Genomic DNA, 24,685 nt, shown 5'->3' with positions numbered 1-24,685 from the left:
AGGAGATACTAATGTGTGATCAGGATAGATGGTTGGGGTGATTGGAAGAGGAGATGGAGTTGATTAGGATAGGATATTACAGTCATGGAGTTATACAGGATGGAAACAAGTCATTTGGCCCTATTGAGTCCAAGCATGTAACCATCTTTTCTAAGTCGATTTTCCTCCTACTCTCACCAGGTTTGGATATGGCCCAAGTGCGGAGTGAGAGACACTGAAGCAGGTCAATAGATCACAGACTTTAATGCGAACAATGTTAAAGGGAAAAGTAAACTATAAACACTAGGCCAAAGAGGGCTATTAGCTAAAACACTCAAATGGAAAACGAAGCCGACACTGTGGCTGAAAAGAGCAACTAAGAATAAAATGAATACCGCTAGTCTTCAGAGTCAGTTGACTCCACAGTCCAAATTCTCAGGCAAGGCAGAATGCAGGCAGCGAAGCGTAACTATGTCCAAGTCTCAACAAAAACTATGACAGAATGAATGGAGTTAAATACTACCACAATGAAATAATAATTAGCCGACACGTGCACATTCACCAGTGCAATTACCGAATCTGATGTGCTGCTGAATACGTGGTTGTGATACTTACATCCACATCGACACCTCCCATTCCTGCCCACAACCATTTCTCCTGAGACCTACCCACATCAGAGAAATTTAACAGAGGCCAATTGACAGACTAACCTGAACTTCTTTGGGACGGAGGAGGAAACAGGAACATCTGGATCTTCTGCTCTAACAGATAAATCCCAAAGGAAATTATAGTGTCACAGTAGCATTACAAGTACACAGATATTAATATTATAAGAGAAGTAGAAAGAATGAAAAACAGAGGGGGTCATCACTTCCCCTAAAGGGCAATGAAGAGCTATTCAGTCCATTTTGAGAACTGCAGGCTCTCTGACCGCTGAAGCAGGTGAAGGCTAGGAGAGTAGTTTAAGGGACACTCTGCCTTCCTCCATACTACAGGTCTCTGTAGGCACCTATTGTATGCCTTTGGTTTTCACAATACCATCATTCATTCTCCTTCATAGGCCAGAGTTTTCCAGGAGTCAGAGGGACCCCTGTACTTCTCCAAGTAAGGTTTCAGCAGTGGCCTATTTTCAACTTATTTTTCTGTCTTCTGTAAATCTCCTCCCGCGAGAGAGCTCCCTACTCCAGGCATCTGGCGTCTGGCGAATGCAGCCAGTTGGGAGTAACATTGGCTTCACTGCACAAGATGTTGGCCTGGCAGCAGCATTGACTTCAGTTCACTTGTCCTTCCAAAATGGACACTTTGCATATTTTAGAAGGCAAACAAGACGTGCTGGCATTGGAGAGGGTCCAGAGGAGGTTCACGAAGATGATTCTAGGAATGAAAGTTTTAACGGTTGAGGAGCATTTGATGGCTCTGGACCTGTATTCACTGGAGTTTACGAGAATGAGAGAGGATCTCGTTGAAACCTATCGAATATTAAAAGACCTAGATAGAGCGGATGTGGTGAGGATGCTTCCTATAGTGAAGGAGTCTAGGACCAGAGGACACAGACTCAGAATAGAGAGACATCCATTTTGAACAGTGATGAGAAGGAATTTCTTTAGCCAGAGGGTGGTGAATTCATTCATTGCCACGGATGGTTGTGGAGGCCAAGTCATTGAGAATATTTAAAGAGGAGATTGATAGGTTTTTGATTCGTCAGGGCATCAAAGGTTCTGGGGAGAAGACAAGAAATGGATTTGAAAGAGATAGTAATCAGCTATGATCGAATGGTGGAGCAGATTCGATGTACCGAATGGCCCAATCCTGCTGCTCGTCTCAGCAGGGATCAAAAGACACCAAAAAAATACCACAGCCTTCTCCACGAAATCATTGGTCTTTAAAGGGTTAAGTAAAAGAAACATTGGAGTTTGCTTACATTCAGCAGATGGTAAATCTAGCGGAGGGTGGGTACTCTGCACTCAGAATAGTTCGTAATCTGATAGGTTAAAGGGTTGCAGTCGAGGCCGATTGAAGTTCATAACATATTTTTCCCGAGGCATTAAAAAGGTAAGATATGTGGGCCAAGCCAATGTGTTAAAGTTCGTTTTTGGAAGGTAAGTTAGAAACGAGATAAAAAGACTTGGATACTCCGCCGGGACGGGGCAGGGAGTCACTGACGGACTGGTGATCAGCAGAACGTGGAAACCCCTGCCTTTGCAACAGTTAATATTAAAATTATTAGTAAATGAGTGATCTGCTCCGACAGGACAGAGTGTAACGGTGGACCGCAGCAGGAGCGTGGTGGTGCCGTGAACTCGCGGGAGGGAGTTCGGCGCCCGACTGACGGCTGGTTTCTGTGTACCGTTCAGGACTAGGGCTTTCTCCTGGGGCCGGGACACAGTTCTCCCCTATTGATATAATCGATGTTGTCATTTGGTTACAGTGAATTTCACCTTAACGTTTAATTTCCTCTCCTCTATACCCGTTATTAATCCTATTTATCCGTTGGTGTCGTCGCTACTTTGGGAATACGCTGCGCCAATCTTGCCTACACTGTTCTCCCTACAGTGGTGATTGACCTCTTGCAGTTTCCCTTCTCTTACAAACACAAGGGAGAGCCATTCGGCCCTTCGATGCTGCTGCTTTCCTCCATTAGCCCCCATGTCCCTGGATAACCATGGAAATGTATTGATGCCCGTTCTGAATGATTCACCACCTTCAACAAGAAGTCATTTCTAACTACCTTGCCCATTGGTCTAAACTGGAGTGTACCTGATCTTTCCATCTATGGCAAACCAGTCACGTGAATCTGGCGGCACTCACTCTAGGACATGTATATTTTTAGGTAAGGAGTTCAAAACTGCATACTGTTGTACTTTCAGCAGGACCTGGTATAACTATAATAAAAACCAATGCACCAGTTGCCTTCCTAATCACTCTCTGCACCTAGATATTGGTTTCTGTTTACTTTTGTACCAGGACACCTGCATCCCTTTTAACAGTGACACCATCCAGCCTATATTCTAATTCGTACAAGTTTATAATTTCACATTTTCCCACTTTATATTGCAACCTTGCTCAACTTGCCTGTATCCCTTTGAAGAGCTGATTCAACCTCCTCCCTATATGTAGACCTGAGTAGTTTTATATTTTTACCAAGCCTAGAAATATGACACTTAGTTCTCTCAGCCTAATTGTTAAATGACTGTAATCAGATCATCAATAGTAGAGTGCAAAGTAATGATCCCTGTGTTTCCCCACTAGCCAAGTCTGCCAACCAGAGAAAGGTCCATTTATTGTCACTCTTTTGTTTTCTGTCTGATAACCAATTCAGTATAATACCCCCTACATTGTGTGTTCTAAGGAACTCAGGAGGTCAGCAAGCATCTATGGAAAGGAATAAAGACTCAACATTTCAGGCCAAGATGGGTCTTGGCCCAAAATGTTGACCGATGAGACCAGCCGTCAGTTGTGGCAGGGGTACATGCTATAACAGGCTACAAAACGGCCAGGCAGCATCACCAACAACCCCACATCCCTTCTGAATGAACTTAATACATCCTATGCATGTTCTGAACAGAAGGGGATTAGAAGGTCACCACCCTCCACGACTGCCTCTAATGCAACCGAACCTACAGTCACCTTTGCAGATGTAAGATCAGTCTTCCAGAGATTGAACCCATGGAAAGCATCTGGTCCAAATGGGGCCAGATACTCTCCCTGATTCTATCTAAGCTATCCATCTGCTTTAAGAAGACCACTATCAATCCAGTATCCAAAGCCTTATTGACAAGTGCCCAGTGGCTCTGACATCCATTATTATGAAGTGCTTTGGAGGCTGGTCATGGCACGCATTAACTTCAGCCTCCCAGACAACTTCAATCCACGATCATTCATCTAGCATTGAAAGATGTCTACAGCAGGCACCATCTCCCCGGCCTTACACTCATCTCTGGAGCATCCGGACAGTAAAGACACCTGCATTATTGCTTCCAGCTCTGCTTTCAATGCTGTAATTCCAAGCAAACATATCTCAAAACTCAGCACCTCCCTTTGCATCTGGATCCTTGACTTCCTGACCCATAGACTGCAGTCAGTAAGGATTGGCAGCAACATCTCCCCCTTGATTATTCCCAACACCAATGCCCCCCTCCCCCCCCCCCCCCCAAAGCTGCAGCTCAGCCCCCTACTCCCTCTACACTCACAGGGTGTGGTTAGATTTGGGTCTAGCTCCCTCTACAGGCTCTCTGATGACACCATTCTAGTGGGTCATATGTCAAGTAATGATGAGTCAGAGTACAGGAGGGAGATGGAGAGTCTAGTCTCGACAACAACCTTGCCCTCAATGTCGGCAAAACGAAAGAGCTGGTCACTCAGGAAGGGGAGCAGTGCACGTGCTCCTGTTTATATCAACTGTGGTGAGATCGCGAGGGTTGAGAGCTTCGCACTCCTAGGAGTGAACATCACCTAAAGCCATTCCTAGTCCAACCACGTGGGTGGCCGTGCCAGGAAAGATCACCAGTGCCTCTAAAGAAATTTGTCATGTCCCTTTCGACAACACAAGCTTTTGTTGATGAACCATAGAAAGTATCTTATCCAGAAGCTTCACAGGTTGTTTTGGTAACTATTCTGCCCATGACCACAAGAATCTGCAGCTTTGTGAACTCAGCTCAGCACATCATTAAACCAGCCTCTCTCGGTGGGCTCTGTCTACACTTCTCGCTGCCTCAGTAATGCAGACAACAAAGACCTCATCCATCCTGAACAATCCCTCTTCTGCCATCTCCCATGGGGCAGAAGATCCAAAAGCCCAAAAGTCATACTGTCGTAAGGAGGTGGCTGGGAACAGACCCATGTGCAAGACACAGACACTGAAGTACTAGGGACAGGACTAGGATGCAGGGCGAGGGCAAAGACATGGACACAAAAACCGGGAATCCGGAACAGGACTGGACAAGAGAGCTAGGAGCCTGGGCTTGGACTCTGAGCCAGAGACTGGACAAGGACCCAGTACCTGGGTCTTGCCTCTGGCTTGGACCCCAGAACTAGGCAAGGACGAGGCTGGAGTCTTCAGGCTTGAGGCTAGAGACTAGGGGTGAGGTGAGGCTTGGCAGGAGGCAGGAGGATGGAGTCTTCAGGCTTAAGGCTAGAGACCAGAGGCGAGGCTTGGCAGGAGGCAGGAGGCTGGAGTCTTCAGGCTTGAGGCTAGAGACTAGAGACGAGGCTTGGCAGGAGGCAGGAGGCGGTTCTCCTGGGCAGGGTGCGGTTCTCCACCCAACAGAGGCAAGGGACAGGAAGGGACAGAACCAACCGTAGGTAACGGCAATACGGCCTGGCTTACCCGATGGAGGCTAGGGACAGGAAGGAACAGAATCAGCCGCAGAGTAACGGCAAGACAGCCTGACTTACCCGGCGGAGACAAGGGACAGGAAGGGAGCTAGGTACGGGGTGGCTCCAGGACAAGACTGAAAGCGAGATGAGGTGAGAGTTACCAGCAAGACCAGGCAAGGCTTCAGGCAAGGCTTCAGGCAATGCAAGGTGAAACGAGAACTTCAGGCGAGGCGAGAGTTACCGGCAAGACAAGGCAAGGTCTTCAGGCAAGGAAACAGAAGGCAGAGGAAGGGATACAAGGAGTAAGGACAAGAACAATCCAGCAGCCACACCTTGGTTTCTGAAGGTATTTATGCAGACAGCCCCAACGAGCATCAGCTGTCTCAATTAGAGCTCAACAAGAACAGAAACAGGGTAGACAGGAAAACCTGGAGCAAGGGTCAATGAACCGGAATACGGACTTCACGGACCGGACCATAACACATACCAGGTTCAAGGACTGCATCTATCCAGCTGTTGTAAGACTAGTTCCCTAGCATGATATGTTGGACTATTGACCTCACAATCTACCTGGTTATGGCCTTTGTACGTTATTGTTTACCTGCACTGAACTGAACACTTTTTCCACACTGTTGCTGTTCTACAATGTGCGACACCAATACACTGTTGTAATGAATTGCTCTGTACCTCAGTGCATGTGACAATAATAAACCAATTCACCAATTTAGAAACCTCCTTGTGAATATTTTTATGAAGTACTCAAAATCGCAAGATAATTTGGCATAGTTTAATCACTCTGACACAAGCTATTTTAATTTATTAGCCAAGAAGTCAGGCCAAATATGTTTCAAGTGTTTTGCTTAAATCTCTAATTACATTTAAAATTAACAATTTACCAAGCATCAATAATATTTAATCATCAGGTTTAGTGATTATTCCCAGAAGTTACAAAAATTGGTTCTTACCATAAACGTTTTAGCAACATAAAAACTGAAGTGTAATCCAAAATTATAGAGTGAATAAATTCTGAACTGCATGCAAGAGAGGTATCACTGCTACTGCTTCCTCTCCTAAGGCTATCAATGTTCTTTGGATTGTGTAAAGACGGGAGGAGTTAATGAGATACTTATCACTGTTCTGATTTTGTTTCTCCCTTCAGTACTTATCTTCACTGGAGAATGTGGAAATGCATAACTCTTTTCCCACATGCAGCTTACATACGGTGGGGCTGTGCCGTTGCCCGAAGACTTCTTCACGGTTAGTTAGCAGTTTTCTCCCCCCCACATGATTCTTTTTGCTGTTGAAATCACTTTTACTGTATCTAAGAAACTAGAACAGGAAAAGCCTACTTAGTCACTTGAACCTGCCTGTCATTCACTGAAGAATGTAATACAACTCCTTGCACCTGACTTTTCCCCTTCACTCAATGTTTTGGGCAACAATGTATATTAACTTGAGATTTAATGTTAGCAAGTGACCCAGCATCAATTGTGCTTTATGTAACAAAGCTCTAAACCATTTTCCCAGTGTCTCTGTTTTCTACTCTATTTCTAGTCTATGTCCCTTAGACCTAATTTCTTTTAGTAAACTAGTCAATCTTTTAAATTTTCTTTTGCCATAGTAGCTTACAGTCATTTTTCTCTCAATTCTAATTGTAATTAAACATGTTTTATATGTTCAAGGTGGAACGGTTTTCTGAAGGAAACTGTATGATATGAAGAGGTAAGGAGCAGAGTAAAAACTCTCCAGCTCTGTTGCAGTGAACACTGCCTCAGTTCTGAGCAGGATTACCCTTTCTGGTGCAATATGCTGTTTGCATTTTGCAACCTGTAGCTACTGTATTATTCAGTTCAATTACCTGTGGAATTTTGGACTCTGGTGTGGTTTGAGTGTGCTTTCACTCTCATGTCTGCCTGTTACAGACATCCCATCCTGCAAAAACTCATTTCAGGGAGGTAGCACCATCAATTTGTAGGAGACTTCCGGGAGAGGTGGGATGTCTGCAATAGAGTAGCTCCTTAGCAGCGAGCCAGCTAGTTTAAATAACGTTAGCTATGCTAATGAACGAATGACACCTGGTAATCTCACCTCAACATGTCTTTTACATTTTAACCCACCATGGGCAATAGAAAAGTCACTGTTGCAAACAGTGCAGCGAGCAACACTGTCATTATTTTGACCCCTATTAGGCAGGGGTACACTTTAGTGTAGTCTGGGGTGACGTACGTTTTTTTTTTGGAACACTCTGCCATGGCGCGCTCTCGCTTGCACCCTCTCTCTCTCTCTCTCTCTCTCATGGTCGCTCGCGCGCTCTCGCTTGCTTTCTCTCGCTCGCTCTCAAAAAATTGATTTCCGTGATATTGTATATAATTTGCGGGCATCAGGGAGCCACTATTAATATGCGGGAGACTCCCAGAACTTCTGGAAGAGGTGGGATGTCTGCTGTTATAAATTCCTTACACAATAATGTACAGGGAAAAAAAATACAGAATAGATTCTGGAGATAAAGGGAATATGTTTTCTTTCAAGAACACCCCTGCTAAATAGATAACCTGGAGTTGACCTCATTGAATCATGTGAACAAGACTTTAATCTCTTGTATACCCCTTAGTCTACATAACCTATTCAGACATTTTTTTGAATGTACCAAAGCATTTTAAGTTCAATTTTCTGTTGTGGGGGTTTGTGCTCAAACTCACAAACCGCAAGTGAGTTCATGACATTCCCAGCGGAATGTTGAGCAAAACACATGGAATCTCCTTTTTGTTTCAGTATTGCTTCCTCAAAACTGGCGGGTGTGGTCCCAGTCTGAGGTTCTGATTAAAATGTGGTGTCTCCAATTCTGAGTTAATTCCTCAAAAAAAACATAGTGGTTTTATGCACCCTATGGAGTTGTGCAAAGCTGTGATGGATGAGCATATGGAGAGTAAATAGGAGCTTTCGCATTAGCGGATAATCCAAGGGACTAGACTCGAAATGACAGCAAAAGACACAGGGAGCTGTAAAGCAAAGCTTTTCTTAAAGAGAGATTGGTTATGATCTGGATCTTGTTCCTACATGAATGATGGGAGAGAGCTTTCAAAGACAACTAGTTTGACAGTTGACAGAAAGTACTGTAATTGGCAGAGGTAAGAGGATAGTGTGTGACAATGGAACCCAACTACTTGTTGCAAAAGAATTGGTGAGCCAAAAGACCATCATCTGGCTAGCTTCATTGAACCCCTAAAACAGATATTGAAGAACCTTCTCAACCATTAACTCTTTAATATTCTTCAGTTTAACATTTGAGCATCTTGGATCACTTTGCTCCGTCTCCCAAGAGCTTGAACTGATTATTGTGGGCTTGGGAATTGTCTGTCTGTTGCTGCATAAACTTGGAAATGACACTGAATAAAACATTGTGAATTATGAAAATAATGTTTGAGGTTCGCTTTTGCAGATGGACTTCTTAAGGTCCACCCAGAAGTATCAAAAGCAATTGCCAGTCAGAAGGCTGTAGTGGCTTTGGAAAGCACAATCGTCACACATGGCATGCCGTATCCTCAGAACCTGAAGTAAGTGGACTAGGAGGAGCAATTGGATTTGAGGTATCTGGGATGGACACTAGTGCTCGGATTGTAATATAACACGTATTCTTCTGCAAAAAGAATCCTCTATCTAGGAAAGCCAAACATGCAAGAATCAAGTTAGCTCATTGTGAAATATGAACACAGGGATGTAACATTTATAAGATGTATTGATTGGAAGAGGTACTGAGCTGGGTTAAGGTCACGAGAAATAATGATTTACAGAATGTAATTGCAAATTCACCAGTAGAAATTTTGGGAAATCCTATCTGATAAAATCGTAATAGATGTCAATCAATCATCATAATCCAGTGGCGCCAGTTGTAACCAATAATATCCTTGCAAAAGTTCTAAAGTTGTCACCAACAAGCTCACAACATCACAATCTCATCATCCACATCTGAGAAGAAGAGGTGATAACTCAAAGTAGAATATTTCACCAATCCCATTGTACAAAAATTAATGTTGCATTATATTCAGTATAAAGATTATGAAACATTGGCCATTGAAATAGGTATAATCAACATTACAATTAATTCCAAAAGTAATCTCCTGCTGCCACATGGCTCTATCTACCTTCTGTTTTGTCTGCCTCCACCTACCATCCGTCTGGCTGTTATCCTTCAGCCATCTTCAGTCCATCAGTTACCTGTGGCCCCTGTGTCACCTCTTCCTGTCTCCTCTGTATACTACACTGGCTGTCACTCCTCTCCTGTCTCAGTCTCGATGCAGGATTTTGACCCGCATATCGACAATTCCTTTCTCACACAGATGGTGCTCAACTCACTGAGTTACTCCAGAAATAAAAATATAATAATGTTGTGACGAGAATACACATAGATTAAGATGTTAGCTGTCCTGTGCTGGCACCAGTGGGATCAGCAGTTGGTCTGCCACCTGTCTTCAGGAGAAAGAGAGATAAGGAAAACAATGGAGCAGCATTTGGGGATGTTAATGAAGGGACAGGAGAGTTTAATGGAAGGAGAGCTGTCAAGATCGGCTCCCCCTTTGAACCCTGAACTGTTTGAAGTGATGGACAGGCGATACCCCAGCAGGGGGATAAAAAGGGACAGGTTCGCTAAGGCAAGACACACACGACACCCCAAGGTAAATAGACCCTGGAAGCGGTGCGCCTCCCATAAGTCGGTGGGAAGTTTTGGAGGGCTGGTCGCGGGACCAAGCCATAGACGCACAGGGTGGAAAGGCACGATCGGTGGGAACCTGGTGTGTGTGTCCGCCCTTGCCTGGGTGCCAGGTTCACCACAGAGAAACGATCGTATCTGGAAACGGAGGGGTCACGGTCGGTGACCTCAGAAGACATCACAAAGGGCTCGCCCGAAAGCTGACTGCGAAGAATATTGAAGGTCTGTGTGGAAGCCGTTTGAATATTCATTCGTTTTGCTCTCTCTCTCTCCCTCCCCCCACTGTCCATCTCCCACGGCAGTGATTACAGTGAACTGAACTGAACTTTGTGTCACTTTGAAACTGGTCATTTACCCCTAGACGACGATAGAGCTTGATTGATCCTGTTATCCTAATTCTGTGTACATGTGTGTTTATCATTGCTGAACTGTTGCATTTATTATCCTTTTGATTAGAGTACTGTGTTGCTTGTTTCTTTAATAAAACTTTCTTAGTTCTAGTAATCCAGACTCCAACTGAGTGATCCATTTCTGCTGGTTTGCCAACCCAGTTACAGGGTACGTAACATAAGTGGGGTTCTCGTCTGCGATTTTGAACGCTAAATTTGGGACGGAGTAAATTGATTGGGTTAAAATTCCCGAAAGAAAGAAAAGACAAACAGCAGAAATGGAGGTTGAGGAATTTATAAAGGCGCCAACCTTGGAGGCATTAGAGGATGCCAGGAAAGTAGAATTGGCAGCTGTGGCCAAACGGTTGAATCTTGCTAAGGGGAAGTCGACAATGAGGAGAGAGGAGACACACAGAGCTATCGTAGAGCACTACGTATCTAAAGGTGTGTTTCCCCAAGGGGAGCTGGAGGTGGTGTCTATTGAAAAACCTGCTGGAGACGCGGTACAGGTGCAGCTTGAAAAACTGAGACTCGAGCACGAGTTCCGGGTACGGCAGTTAGAACACGAAGAGAAGCAGTTAGAAAGGCAGGAGAAAGAGAGAGAGAGGTAGTTGGAGCGAGAGGAGAAACAGAGGGAAAGAGAATTTGAGCTGGAGAAGTTAAAGATAAGGGCAGAGCAGGGGCCCGTGCCGAACCAAGGTGGAGGGTTCCGGGCGACCCAGGAGGTTAGGCTGGTTCCCCCATTTGACGATACCGATGTGGATCGGTACTTTCTCCATTTCGAAAAAGTTGCTACAAGTCAGGACTGGCCAAGGGATAAGTGGGCTGTTTTGCTTCAGAGTGTACTGAAAGTGAAAGCCCAACAAGCTTACTGAGCTTTGTCCGTGGAAAATGCCCAGAGGTATGAGGTGGTGAAAGACGCCATCCTCAGGATTTATGAGTTGGTCCCGGAGGCATACTGGTAGAGGTTCCGGAATGTGAGGAAGCAGTGGGACCGCACGTATTTAGAGTTTGCCCGTGAGATGCAGACATATTGTGAGCATTGGTGCACCTCGAAGGGGGTAGAGGGGGATTATGACAGACTGCTACAGCTGATCCTGATTGAGCAGTTTAAAGGTTGTGTCCCTGAGGGTATGAGACCCTACCTAGATGAGAAAGAGGCAGCCACGTTAGCCGCAACTGCTAAGTTAGCGGATGAGTATGCGTTGACGCATAAAATGAAGTTTGCCCCGAGTAAAGGCTACCAGAAGGGTAGTCAGGACGGCGGGGTGAGTCCGCCAGAAAAGTCAGAAAGTAAACCGGGGTCTAGTGAGAAGGATAAGGTAGACCGGGAGCAGTCTGGTAGGAAGTCTCCTGGGGTCGTCTGTTATAATTGTGGGAAAGTCGGACACTTTGCGCCCAGGTGCTTTGCCCCAAAGAGGGAGATGGGAAAAGGAAAAACAGCGATTTTGACTGGCTGTATCGAGCTAGTAAACGAACCGCTAGGAGAGGACAGGTCTGCCAAAGTTCAGGAAGGGCGCGAGAGGTTTATCTCGGCCGGATTGGTGTCAGTGAAGGAGAGATTAAACCCAGTTCCAGTGCGGATCTGGAGAGACACGGGAGCGTGTCAGTCATTGATATTGAAGAGTGTATTAGAGTTTAGCTCAGAGACCCAGACTGGGGAGATCAAGGTCAAAGGTATTGGGGGAGGGACAGAGGCAGTCCCTTTGCACCAGATACACCTACAAAGCAACTTGGTCTCTGGACTAGTCACGATCGGGGTGAGGCCCGAATTACTGATGAAAGGCGTGGAAGTCTTGCTCGGTAATGACCTTGCCGGGGGAATCGTGTTCCCAGCCGTGAGATTGACAGGTCAGCCTGCCAGCATTGAGGCCCCGCCCATGGACTCACAGGTTCATCCCAGGACTGCCGAAGTAAATTTAGCTGAGACGTTTCTGCCAGCCTTGTACAAGAAGGGGGTAGAAAGTGAAAAGAAGGAGTGTAGTGAAACAAGAGGTAGTGAGGGAGCTGAGACAGACTTAGCATTAGCCAGGAAAGAATTTGTGCAGGCACAGGAGCGAGACGAGGGGCTGACGGTTTTGGCGGAGACAGCTCTCTCTGACGCAGAATTAAAAAGGGAACCAGTAGGCTATTGTGTGGAGGAGGAAGTGCTAAGGAAGAAAGGGAGACCAAGTACCGTACCCGCAGATGAGGAATGGGGGGTGGTGCAAAAGAGTTATGGGGATAAGATTTTTAATCTGGCCCACAAGGTACACCCCCGGTGGACATTTTGCGGTGCTGGAGGAAACAGTTGGTGGAATCATGAAAGAGGTTTACCGGCTGCACAGGAGGAAGGATGTTATTGATTATGGCAGATGCGAACTGAGATGGTCACAGGCTTTTGATATGCTAACAAACCTAGTCGATGTTAGCGCAGAAATCAATGAAGCTAGGGTCCCCCTGATAAGAGAAGAAAACCATTTTGAAAAGATGAGTATGGTACCGACCAGATGGGAGAAGGCTATTGTTTTGGCCAGCTCTGCTGATAAATTCTCTCCCTTAATCCCCGAACAAAGTGACTCTTTAGGAGAAGTAATTAAACGACTCGCACACGTGTGTTTGATTGTCCGGAGGCGATGCAAAGAACTGGGACGCTGGGTGGTGTTTGTTATGCTAGGTCAGCCTAGTGAGCAACATTCCTATAGAATGAGTAATTCAGTGACGAAAGGGCTGACGAACACAGAGGTGTGTATTGACGATGTAATACGGCTGTCTGAAGCCAGCTTGATAGTGAACCTTGAAAAAAATGAGTTCGGCCACACGAAGGTCACTTATCTGGGAATTGTGGTGACACAGGGGCAGCTGGCAGCGATGCAAGCTAAGGTGCGGGCTATCTCTGACATCCCAACCCCGACAGACAAGAGGACCCTCAGAGGCTCTTGGAGATGGTGGGGTACTGTAGGAAGTTTTGCAATAACTCTGTGGTTACTACCCCTCCCCCTCCTACTAAGCCCTTGCGAGAGGAAACTAAGTCGGAATGGGACGACCCTTGTTATTGTGGTCCGGGACGAAACCCAATGAGAGGTTACACTGATCGCAATTCATCAGTGTTTTTGGCCACTATGAAGTTTGCTAAGTTGGAGCCTGGTCTAAGGGGTTATTAATAACACATATAAAAGGAACAGAAAATGTGATGGCTGACTGTCTGTCAGGTGTTGACAACTTAAAATTCGCTGTATTAGCCAAATAGCTGATAAAGATGTATATTTGTGTGTATCAAATAATGTATTCATGTTTGTAATTTTTACCCCGGTAAAAATCCTTAAAGGGGGGAAGTGTGACAAGAATACACATAGATTAAGATGTTAGCTGTCCTGTGCTGGCACCAGTGGGATCAGCAGTTGGTCTGCCACCTGTCTTCAGGAGAAAGAGAGATAGGGAAAACAATGGAGCCGCATTTGGGGATGTTAATGAAGGGACGGGAGAGTTTAACGGAAGGAGAGCTGTCAAGATCGGCTCCCCCTTTGAACCCTGAACTGTTTGAAGTGATGGACAGGCGATACCCCAGCAGGGGGATAAAAAGGGACAGGTTTGCTAAGGCAAGACACACACGACACCCCGAGGTAACGAGACCCTGGAAGCGGTGCGCCTCCCATAAGTCGGTGAGAAGTTTTGGAGGGCTGGTCGCGGGACCAAGCCATAGACGCACAGGGTGGAAAGGCACGATCGGCGGGAACCTGGTGTGTGTGTCCGCCCTTGCCTGGGTGCCAGGTTCACCGCAGAGAAACGATTGTATCTGGAAACGGAGGGGTCACGGTCGATGACCTCAGAAGACATCACAAAGGGCTCGCCCGAAAGCTGACTGCGAAGAATATCGAAGGTCTGTGTGGAAGCCATTTGAATATTCATTTGTTTTGCTCTCTCTCTCCCTCCTCCCACTGTCCATCTCCTATGGCAGTGATTACGGTGAACTGAACTGAACTCAATTGAACTGAACTTTGCGTCACTTTGAAACTGGTCATTTACCCCTAGACGACGATAGAGCTTGATTGATCCTGTTATCCTAATTCTGTGTACATGTGTGTTTATCATTGCTGAACTATTGCATTTATTATCCTTTTGATTAGAGTACTGTGTTGCTTGTTTCTTTAATAAAACTTTCTTAGTTCTAGTAATCCAGACTCCAACTGAGTGATCCATTTCTGCTGGTTTGGCAACCCAGTTACGGGGTACGTAACAATGTAAGTTAAATCATTTGGTTAAATAAAGATGCTGAGAAGGTACGTACCATTCAAACAAGGAAAGAAACCTCATTTAGTTCTAATCAAAATGTGCTTTGGATCGGGCACAAAAGCTGGGAGGCTGCATTGGAAACCATATCGATCTTCTTTGTATTCTGGGCCTACTTTGTGCCGCGTGAGAGGGTGCTGTGTGACGGAGTGAAGGGCACAAGTCGTATCTAACGCCAGCTGTCCCATCCTGACCCTGACTTGTGTCTGAAGAGCTGGTACAGAGGTTTGGAAACCCTTCCGTGTTCTGGTGCTGCTTCCTTGAGATAAACACGAGCTATGGTTTGATCCAAGGTTTCTCTGATTTGTTTCAGTTGCGCTAGGGAGGTCGAACAGATAGTAAAAGAGCACAATGCAGTCCCTGCGACAATTGGCATCATCGAGGGGAAGGTGCATGTGGGGCTGGCAGAGAGTCAGCTGGAGCACCTGGCTGAAAGCAAGGAAACACTGAAAGTGTCGCGCAGAGATCTCCCATACGTTCTTAGCAAGGTGAGAGCGAGTTAAATTCTGTGTAATTTCTTCGCAGTAATTACCACCACATGTAAAAACTGGTGGTAGAAGATTTTTTTTTAAAAAGGGGTTATTAGATTATTGGGCCCCAGCTCAGGAAGGGGAAGGAAGAAGGTGACAGCGACAAGGGAGAAGCAGAGAATTGGGAAGACGTTTTGCCAGGATCAGCATGACCCTAATGGCCAACTGACTTCCATCCTTCTTTGCGCCCAGTTAGCGTTTAGAGTTTGACACAAAGAATTACAAAATGATGTTAATTTTTTGTTGATAGCTTTGAGTTCTCTTTCAATACATATGTGAAATAAAATGCTGCCACCAAAATAACCTAGGATGCATGATGGCCTAAGTAATAGTTTTCGCAAAGCAACATGGTGTATTTTCCTCAAATATGGTGCTTTTGAATATAGCTTCTTCAATGGTTTGATTAATTTTTTAGATGTTTTATGACCAGAGAATCTTGCATTTATCTGAGTTGTTTATGTAATGGTAATGTCCCTAGAATAGGAATCCAGACAGTGAATGGAAGTTAAGTTCTGCTAATTAAATAAATTAAGGGGTGGGGCAGGAAAATTGGGGTGAGGGAAGAAGGTGAAATTTGTAATGAGGGGCCAAGGCATTTCTTTGGTTCTTTTCTCATGTCCCTTAATATTGTGTCCTCTGTTCACTGACTCTTGGAAACAGGTTCCCTCGTTTAACCATATAACCATATAAGGGAAGCTTGCTACATGGCAACAGCTTGTTCCCTATATGGTACTGCCCAGACTTGCATATCTGGACACTAAAGTGCAACATCCATGGTCGACCTAACTGATGGAGGCGTCTCACATCCTGTTTGATATCTTTTTGAGAGAATATGTTTAACCAGTAACAATTACAGCATGGAAACAGGCCATCTCGGCCCTTCTAGTCCATGCCAAACGCTTACTCTCACCTGGTCCCATCTACCTGCACTCAGCCCATAACCCTCTGTTCCTTTCCTGTTCATATACCTACCCAATTTTTTTTTTTAATGACAAAATCGAACCTGCCTCAACCACTTCTACTGGAAGCTCATTCCACACAGCTACCACTCTCTGAGTAAAGAAGTTCCCCCTCGTGTTACCCCTAAACTTTTGCCCTTTAACTCTCAACTCATGTCCTCTTGTTTGAATCTCCCCTACTCTCAATGGAAAAAGCCTATCCACGTCAACTCTATCTATCCCCCTCATAATTTTAAATACCTCTATCAAGTCCCCCCTCAGTCTTCTACGCTCCAAAGAATAAAGACCCAACTTGTTCAACCTTTCTCTGTAACTTAGGTGATGAAACCCAGGTAACATTCTAGTAAATCTCCTCTGTACTCTCTCTATTTTGTTGACATCTTTCATATAATTCAGTGACCAGAACTGTATACAATACTCCAAATTTGGCCTTACCAATGCCTTGTACAATTTTAACATTACATCCCAACTCCTATACTCAATGCCCTGATTTATAAAGGCCAGTATACCAAAAGTTTTTTGCACCACCCTATCCACATGAGATTCCACCTTCAGGGAACTATGCACCATTATTCCTAGATCACTCTGTTCTACTGCATTCCTCAATGCCCTACCATTTACCATCTATGTCCTATTTTGATTAGTCCTACCAAAATGTATCACCTCACACTTATCACCATTAAACTCCATCTGCCATCTTTCAGCCCACTCTTCTAACTGGCCTAAATCTCTCTGCAAGCTTTGAAAACCTACTTCATTATCCACAACGCCACCTATCTTAGTATCATCTGCATACTTACTAATCCAATTTATCTCCCCATCATCCAGATCATTAATGTATATGACAAACAACACTGGACCCAGTACAGATCCCTGAGGCACACCAGTAGTCACCGGCCTCCAACCTGACAAACAGTTATCCACCACTACCATCTGGTGTCTCCCATCCAGCCACTGCTGAATCCATTTTACTACTTCAATATTAATACCTAGCAATTGAACCTTCCTAACTAACCTTCTGTGTGGAACCTTGTCAAAGGCCTTACTGAAGTCCATATAGACAACATCCACCGCTTTACCCTCATCAATTTTCCTAGTAACCTCTTCAAAAAATTCAATAAGATTTGTCAAAAATGACCTTCCACGCACAAATCCATGTTGACTGTTCCTAATCAGACCCTGTCTATTCAGATAATTACATATACCATCTCTAAGAATACTTTCCATCAATTTACCCACCACTGAAGTCAAACTCACAGGCCGATAATTGCTAGGTTTACTCTTAGAACCCTTTTTAAACAATGGAACAACATGAGCAGTACGCCAATCCTCCAGCACCATCCCTGTTTCTAATGACATTCGAAATATTTCCGTCAGAGCCCCTGCTATTTCTACACTAACTTTCCTCAAGGTTCTGGACCCGGAGACTTATCCACTTTTATATTCCTTAAAAGCGCCAGTACTTCCTCTTCTTTAATCATCATAGTTTCCATAACTACCCTACTTGTTTCCCTTACCTTACACAATTCAATATCCTTCTCCTTAGTGAACACCGCAGAAAAGAAATTGTTCAAAATCTCCCCCCATCTCTTTTGGCTCCGCACATAGCTGTCCACTCTGATTCTCTAAGGGACCAATTTTATCCCTCACTATTCTCTTGCTATTAATATAACTGTAGAAACCCTTCAGATTTATTTTCATTTTACTTGCCAAAGCAACCTCATATCTTCTTTTAGCTTTTCTAATTTCTTTCTTAAGATTCTTTTTATATTCTTTATATTCTTCGAGCACCTCATTTACTCCAAGCTGCCTATATTTATTGTAGATCTCTCTCTTTTTCCGATCCAAGTTTCCAATATCCCTTGAAAACCATGGCTCTCAAACTTTTAACCTTTCCTTTCAACCTAACAGGAATATAAAGACTCATTTACCGTTTAATATTTTGGAGAACTCTACTAAATCTCTCAATTTTCACTGCTGTACGGAGAATGACCAGGGAACAATGCCAACTTCTTCAGTTTTGCCACAACACAGCACTCTTTCATTCATGGGTTCATAGCAAATCTCTTCAGTAACTTCCCTGTAAACCTCTCTCCTAAGCCTAAACCTTGATATCTTTGCTAAAGTGTGATGTTCAAAATTTGCTGTAATACTTCAGCTAAACTGTAACCGACATTTTAAATGAAATTTATCCCTGCTTTGTTGCTTTTGCACTCCATCTGTTTATAAATCAAAGCACAAACATGACTTTTTAGTAGGCCTCTCAGCCTGTCCTCCCATTTGTAAGAGCTCGTGTTTACAAACCAACCCTTCCTCTCCTCTCCACCCCAGTCGAGAGGCCTGTATTCTCTAGGATGTCAACCTTATGGAGTGTTCTTGGATCCACAGTCATCCAGGTAAATGCAGAGTCCCATCACACTCCTACCATAAGTGGCAGAAGAACTATTCAGGAGATGAAATAATCACTGCAGGGTGATGTGTGGTTGCAGCTGATGCACTATCAATTACTCCAAAAGTCTGGAAGTAGAGTAAATACTGAGAGGCTTTTATTAACAGTAAATGAGTCTCGTCCTTGCTGAGAGTCTGCCCTGGACTGAGGGAGGAGCAATGGCACAATCGCCTTTATTCAGGGGTCTGTGGGAGGAGCCACAGGAGCAGTCAGCAGAGGGGTGTGTCCAGACAGGTAACCCAGTTACAACTTATATATATGGTTTATCAGAGCAGCCACGGTTTTATGTGGCTGGTGTAGTAACAGTCCAGGCCACTGGTGATGGCCACATCGTTTCGGATAGTTTCTTCCTCTTACATGTACCAGTTCATTGTAATAGCACAATCTCATAGTTTCATGTGACTATTTCTGCCTGCTGCTCAGACACATTATTCACAATTTTCCAACAGTTACATGCTTGCTCTAAACCTCCTTCACCTGCCATTAGTTTCTCTCGCTTTCACGGTTTTCTAGTGCTATTTCAATCTCCTGGACGTTTATGTATCTTTCAAAACTTCATGTGGATGCATCTGGTTAACCTGCCTACATTGACACTGCATCTACTCTAACTCAGGCAGGCCCTTTCAGCTCTAAATACACCCAAAAATTGAAGAGCTGCAGCCACGAACCCTTGCTTTGTAAATAGTTTTAAACCTTAAATACAGAGCAAGTCCTTTACTTCATGGAAAAAGCACAATGAAAGCCAAAAAGCCTGAAAAACTGGGCCTAATTATCCATCCATCCTAACAGCCCCATTTTGCTAACCTTTGATTCATCATTATACGTTTCAGAACAGCTTTGTTCATTCAACTTGTGCTGGGTTAAAAAAAAAACAAATTTAAGTCAATCAGCTGCATATACTGTAAACAGATATAATATCTGATTGTCCAAACATGCTCTACCCATGAAACAAGAGAAAATCATGGATGCTTTTTCCAGGGGTTGTTCCTCAAAAGATACTAATAGATCTCTCCAAACCATATTACACAGTCACTTACTCTTTTACTTAAGAGTTTTCTTTTGCCAGTATTTTTATTCATTAATTCTCCAATCTCCAGCCCAGATGGTTAAAACAGCCCTCACTAACTGATCTGCCCACTGTGCATTATCTTGTGCTTTCACCTCCAGCCGTACTCACTCATTAGCAAATGGGTTTTGTTCTGTGACATTCTGGAACTTTGCTGCCAGTTTTTGGTCTGAAAGCTGAACATATCCCACATTCAAATTTGTCAATCCAATTGAAGCCGAGTCTTCCCTCTCAAATAATCAGTTTCAGGGCTTGGTTAAAAAAGCATCAAGGAAGCCAGTTCTTATTCTGATAAGCTGAGGGTAGATAATTAAAAGTTAAGAAGCTATACAAATAGCAGGAATCTTGTTCCAAGCACTTTTATTTTACAGAATGTTTTGGTGTTTGTATCTCATGATGTTTTGGACTTTTTAAACATTTAACAAAGAGGATGTTCACGGACTTGCTTTGCTGGATATTTTCTCTCAGGGCTTATCTGGTGGTACCACCGTTTCAGTCTCCATAATAGCAGCACACAAAGCTGGCATTCCTCTGCTTGTGACTGGGGGCATCGGAGGCGTCCATCGGGAAGGACAAAACAGTAAGAGATTTGTAAGATCCAAGACCAGAACAAACGTTTGTTACATCACAAAGCAAGTTTCATTAATATAATGACACAGCCGGCCTACAGCAGTCTCTTCATTAAAGAATGTTAAGGACAATGACTGTCTAGATTCTCAGTCAGAGAATAACGATGTCTTTGTGCATATATAAAACGTTCATGGTGACATTCTAGTCAGGTGGAACTCATCTAGGTAGAGATAGATGTTACCATAATGGTACAGTGCTATTACAGGCAACCTGCGAGAGGTTGTTATAGGACTAATCCACTCTTACATGGATCTCCAACAGTTCACTCCAATTCCACCTCTCATCAATCATCCCTCACCCTCCTTTTATGATTTCAAACTACCCAGCATCTCAGTGTGTCGCTCTCCCCACTGACCACCACGAAAGGGCCATTTCAGTCTACTCAGTCCAGGAGAGAGTGTGACCTTACTCTGTTTGAGAGAGTGCATTATAGTCTGGTAAAACTCAAAGGTAGTTTTAACTGTCCGTATAGTTCATGCAAAGGGTATTGTAGAATTGAATATCTTCAATCTGATATGAACCCAGCAGGGAATAGCATGGTAAATTTTCTCTGGAAGGAAGTGTTATAGTATTCATGTTCTCTGAGGGGATACATTACAGTATCAATGCCCTCAATCCAGGGGAAATATCCCGGACACAAGAAAATCTACAGATGCTGGAATCCAAAGCAACACACACAAAATGCTGGAGGAGCTCAGCAAGTCTAGCAGCATATTGGAAGAGAGTAACCTGTCGACATTTCGGGCCAAGGCCCTTCTTCAAGGGAAGGAAGAGTAAGAAGGTGGGGTGAGGGGAGGATATCCTAGTGTCAGTTAACTTTGTGATAGCACATCAAAGTATCAAAATGATAAATTGTGTGGTGTACTACATTACAAATCCATTCAATGTGGTGAGATACTGTAGCCAGGGAAGCATGTTTTATTATCGATATTCACAATCCTGTTGAGAGTATTACTGTGCTGATACATGCAGTCCAGAAGAAATTACTGCAACACTGAATTACTCAGCCCAGAAGAGCTTATAACACCATCATTTCAGATTAATGGTCCAGATCTCTTATACAACCATGTGTTTGAGATAGAAATAACTTGCGAAACTTTCCATCCTCCGGAGGAACATCAGTTTATAAAGCGGGCAGTTAAACTGTATTGAGTCTTTTTCATTTGTTTTGTTTGCACTTGTTTCTTGAAGGTATCCCACCATACTATTAGACCGGCTACAAAGTAACTGGCCTATACCTCACACGTGTTGTTATTATTTTTACAGCACTGGATATCAGTTCGGATCTGACGGAACTGGGTCGCACCCCTGTGGCCGTGGTTTCAGCAGGAGTCAAATCCATCCTGGATATTGGGCGAACACTGGAATACTTGGTACACTTGGAACACTGGAATACTTCCAATTCTGATACAATTATTCCTAAAGACGTAGTACTGATTTAGGTAGAAGTCAGCCTATTCTGACGGATGAATCTTGCTTTCTATCCTTGGGAAAGGAGAAGTTTGTTTTAATCCTAAGAATGAATGTAATGGCAGCTGCAAAACTGCAAGTATATGTAATAATCTTCTGAAAGGAACTTTCCGCATAACTAAGGTTAGGGATGAAATATCTAGTGTCAGCATAGATGCAGGAGGCTTCGCTAGATGGCTGGAACGAAACCGTGCAGTTTGAGCCTGTTTCTGGACGATGTGTGAGAAAGCGCTGTGTAAGTTATGTAGCTCCGGTGAATTGATAACTAAAATGCCATTGCCTTTAGAACTTTTTTGCCCCTTTGAGCCTTTTGGGACAAACTCACTACCCCGGTACATAATAGATAGAAGCTGATTTCTCAGTTATTTTGTTTTTATTGTACAAGTGGTCGTTTGCTTCATATTTCCCACTCTGATATTCCTCACTCGGCTTCCTTCCTCACATACACACATGTTCTTTCCCGTTTCAATTCTTCTCTGATTCTTATTATTCCTTTCCTTTCCTACTTTTCCTATACCGACTCCTTGTCCCCTTCGGCCCTCCCTCGGGATTGATGGTGGGCTTCTTTCATTCTGTTTTTGTGCCTCCCGAGGAGGGCAACTGGTTGGGTAGTCTGAAATGGTGTGGGGCTCCTTCCAGTGCTTGAACGGGGCTCCCTGTGCTTGATCTTGAGGTTCTCAACGCCGTGCCGAGCACCCCGTCTCTGCTTCAAGTGGTCTCAGTGATCATTGGGAATTTCTTCAAAGAAGCTGCAAGCATGTTCTCAAACCTTTCCGCTGTTCACCTTGTAATCTCCTCATACCAGTTCTAGAACAGCAGTGGAAGTTGTCTCTACGTGAAGGATGTATCAGTGAGTGATGAAGGATGATAGTAAAGTTGGAACTCTCATTTTGGATAAATTAACATTATATATTGGTTACTTTAGGAGACACAAGGGGTATGTGTGGCTACATTTGGCAAGACACGTGACTTCCCAGCATTCTTTACTCCAAGAAGTGGCTTTCAATCTCCTTACAATGTCATGGATGAAGAGGAAGCAGCAAAGCTTATTGGTAAGGTTCTGCCCCTAAGTCCTGATTTGAGGGAGGGAGGAGGGAACGTCGACTCAGACCATGAGAGGCCTGCGTGGGGCATTTTCATGCCTTACAAGGCGCAGATTGGAAGTCTGTGTGGGGCGCCACTCCTCGCACAGACTAGAGCAATGTGTGGTTAAGTGCCTTGCTCAAGGACAAAAATGTGCTGCCACAGCTGAGGCTCGAACTAGCGACCTTCAGATCACTAGACAAACGCCTTAACCACTTGGCCACGTGCCCAACGCCGATTTGAGAAAACACCATAAACTGATTGCACATTGGATGCAGTTGTCCAGGAAGAAATTAAAATCAGAAGTGGGGGTCACAAAATGACTGTGTTGTCAAGGCAGTGATTACCAGTATATGAATTTATCGATGTAGATCACAGTTGTTAAAATCTTCCCAGTAAGACCTTCTCCAACCTAATATCTGATATAGTTCACCTGAGGAGCAGAGCCCTGAAGCAAGCACAGCATCGTAAATTCTCAGAGTCCAGTCGACAGCTGCTGTCCTCCACATTCCTTTCTCTTTACTCAGAATGGCCGGGCTGCTTTCACTGTTCACACAGTAGTTGATGCAAGGCTGCCAGCTTTAAGTTCTGTTGTAAAATCAAGGTATCAAATAGTTTGGAATGTGACACATTCAGTTTCAGTTTGAAAGCCAGCCCTCTCTCTTTATTTGGAGATTCAGGAAGAGCAATTCAGTTTTTGCATTCCTCTTCGAAATTGTTTGGAAATTGAGGAACATAGTTTGAAAACCATGGACTTAAGTGAGGAACTTTGAAGAGTGTATATCATGTCATATCTAATCTTTCCCTATTTCTATTTAAATTAAAAGAGTAGATGTAACTTGCATTAAATGCTTGACATGGCGGTGTATACCAACAACATTAAAATGTTCCTAGTGTCATTCATACGCAGGTGACTGGGCCTTACTGCAAGATGGACAAATACAGTCAATACTGGTGGATGTGAGTTGCTGGTTAATAAAGTGAAAGCGTTTACTTTTATTTGAACAGCCACTCTCCATCATTTTGGCCAGGATAGCGGAGTGCTGATCGGCGTCCCTATTCCAGAGGAAGAGGCTGCATCAAGCCTGGTTATTGATAATGCGATCAGCCAAGCTGTGGAAGAGGCAAGGTGAGCAAGACAAGAATACTCATAAAAATTGTATTTTGTGTTGAATTTCCATAATAAATATCCTCACTAATCTCCACAACTTCAGCAAAAAGAATTATAAGTGCCCAGTAATTCGTTTGAGTCATTCATTCAGGGTTTACAGTCATAGAGAACTACACCACAAAACAGGCCTTTCAGCCCATCTCGTCCACGCCAACTCCATTTAAACTGCACTGTTCATCATATCCCTACTATCCATGTACCTATCCAAACTTCTCTGAAATATTGAAATTGAGCTCGCATGCACCACTTGTGCTGGCAGCTCATTCCGCACTCTCAGAAACCCGCTGAGTGAATAAGCTTCCCCTCGTGTTCCCCTTAAACATCTCACCTTTCACCCTTAGCCCATGACCTCTGGTTGTAGTCCCACCCAACCTCAGTGGAAAAAGCCTGCTTGCACTTACCCTATCTATACCCTTCATAATTTTTTATACCTCTATCAAACCTCTCCTCAATCTTCTATGTTCTAAAGAATACAGTCCTAACCTATTCAATCTTTCCTTATCACTCAGGTCCTCCAGACCTGGCAACATCCTTGTAAATTTTCTCTGTATTCTTTCAACTTTGTTTACATCTTCCCTGTAGGTAAAAAATGAAATCAAATCCTTAGATAGAGGTGACATAGGATTAGAAGATGTAGAATCCTTGTGGATAGAGTTAAGAAATTGC

At 44.0% G+C, this 24,685-nt stretch overlaps 1 protein-coding gene across 1 annotated transcript in view; it reads left to right on the top strand.

The window, feature by feature from the left end:
• Positions 1-1,962: 1,962 nt before the first annotated feature.
• The window catches only part of LOC140203352 (uncharacterized), a 60,829-nt gene continuing 38,106 nt past the window's right edge, over positions 1,963-24,685 (top strand). Inside the window, exons 1-8 of the mRNA XM_072269393.1 lie at positions 1,963-2,031; positions 6,455-6,552; positions 8,735-8,849; positions 14,975-15,149; positions 20,134-20,245; positions 21,562-21,668; positions 22,691-22,817; positions 23,857-23,977. Coding sequence (XP_072125494.1) covers positions 6,474-6,552; positions 8,735-8,849; positions 14,975-15,149; positions 20,134-20,245; positions 21,562-21,668; positions 22,691-22,817; positions 23,857-23,977 — 836 coding nt within the window. The 5' untranslated portion in view covers positions 1,963-2,031; positions 6,455-6,473. The remainder of the gene's footprint in view (positions 2,032-6,454; positions 6,553-8,734; positions 8,850-14,974; positions 15,150-20,133; positions 20,246-21,561; positions 21,669-22,690; positions 22,818-23,856; positions 23,978-24,685) is intronic.

Source organism: Mobula birostris, chromosome 9 (genome assembly GCF_030028105.1).
Source record: "Mobula birostris isolate sMobBir1 chromosome 9, sMobBir1.hap1, whole genome shotgun sequence".
In the NCBI taxonomy this organism is placed as follows: Eukaryota; Metazoa; Chordata; class Chondrichthyes; order Myliobatiformes; family Myliobatidae; genus Mobula; species Mobula birostris.
Note: the sequence above shows the minus strand (reverse complement) of the source record. Positions and strands in the feature narration are given on the sequence as shown.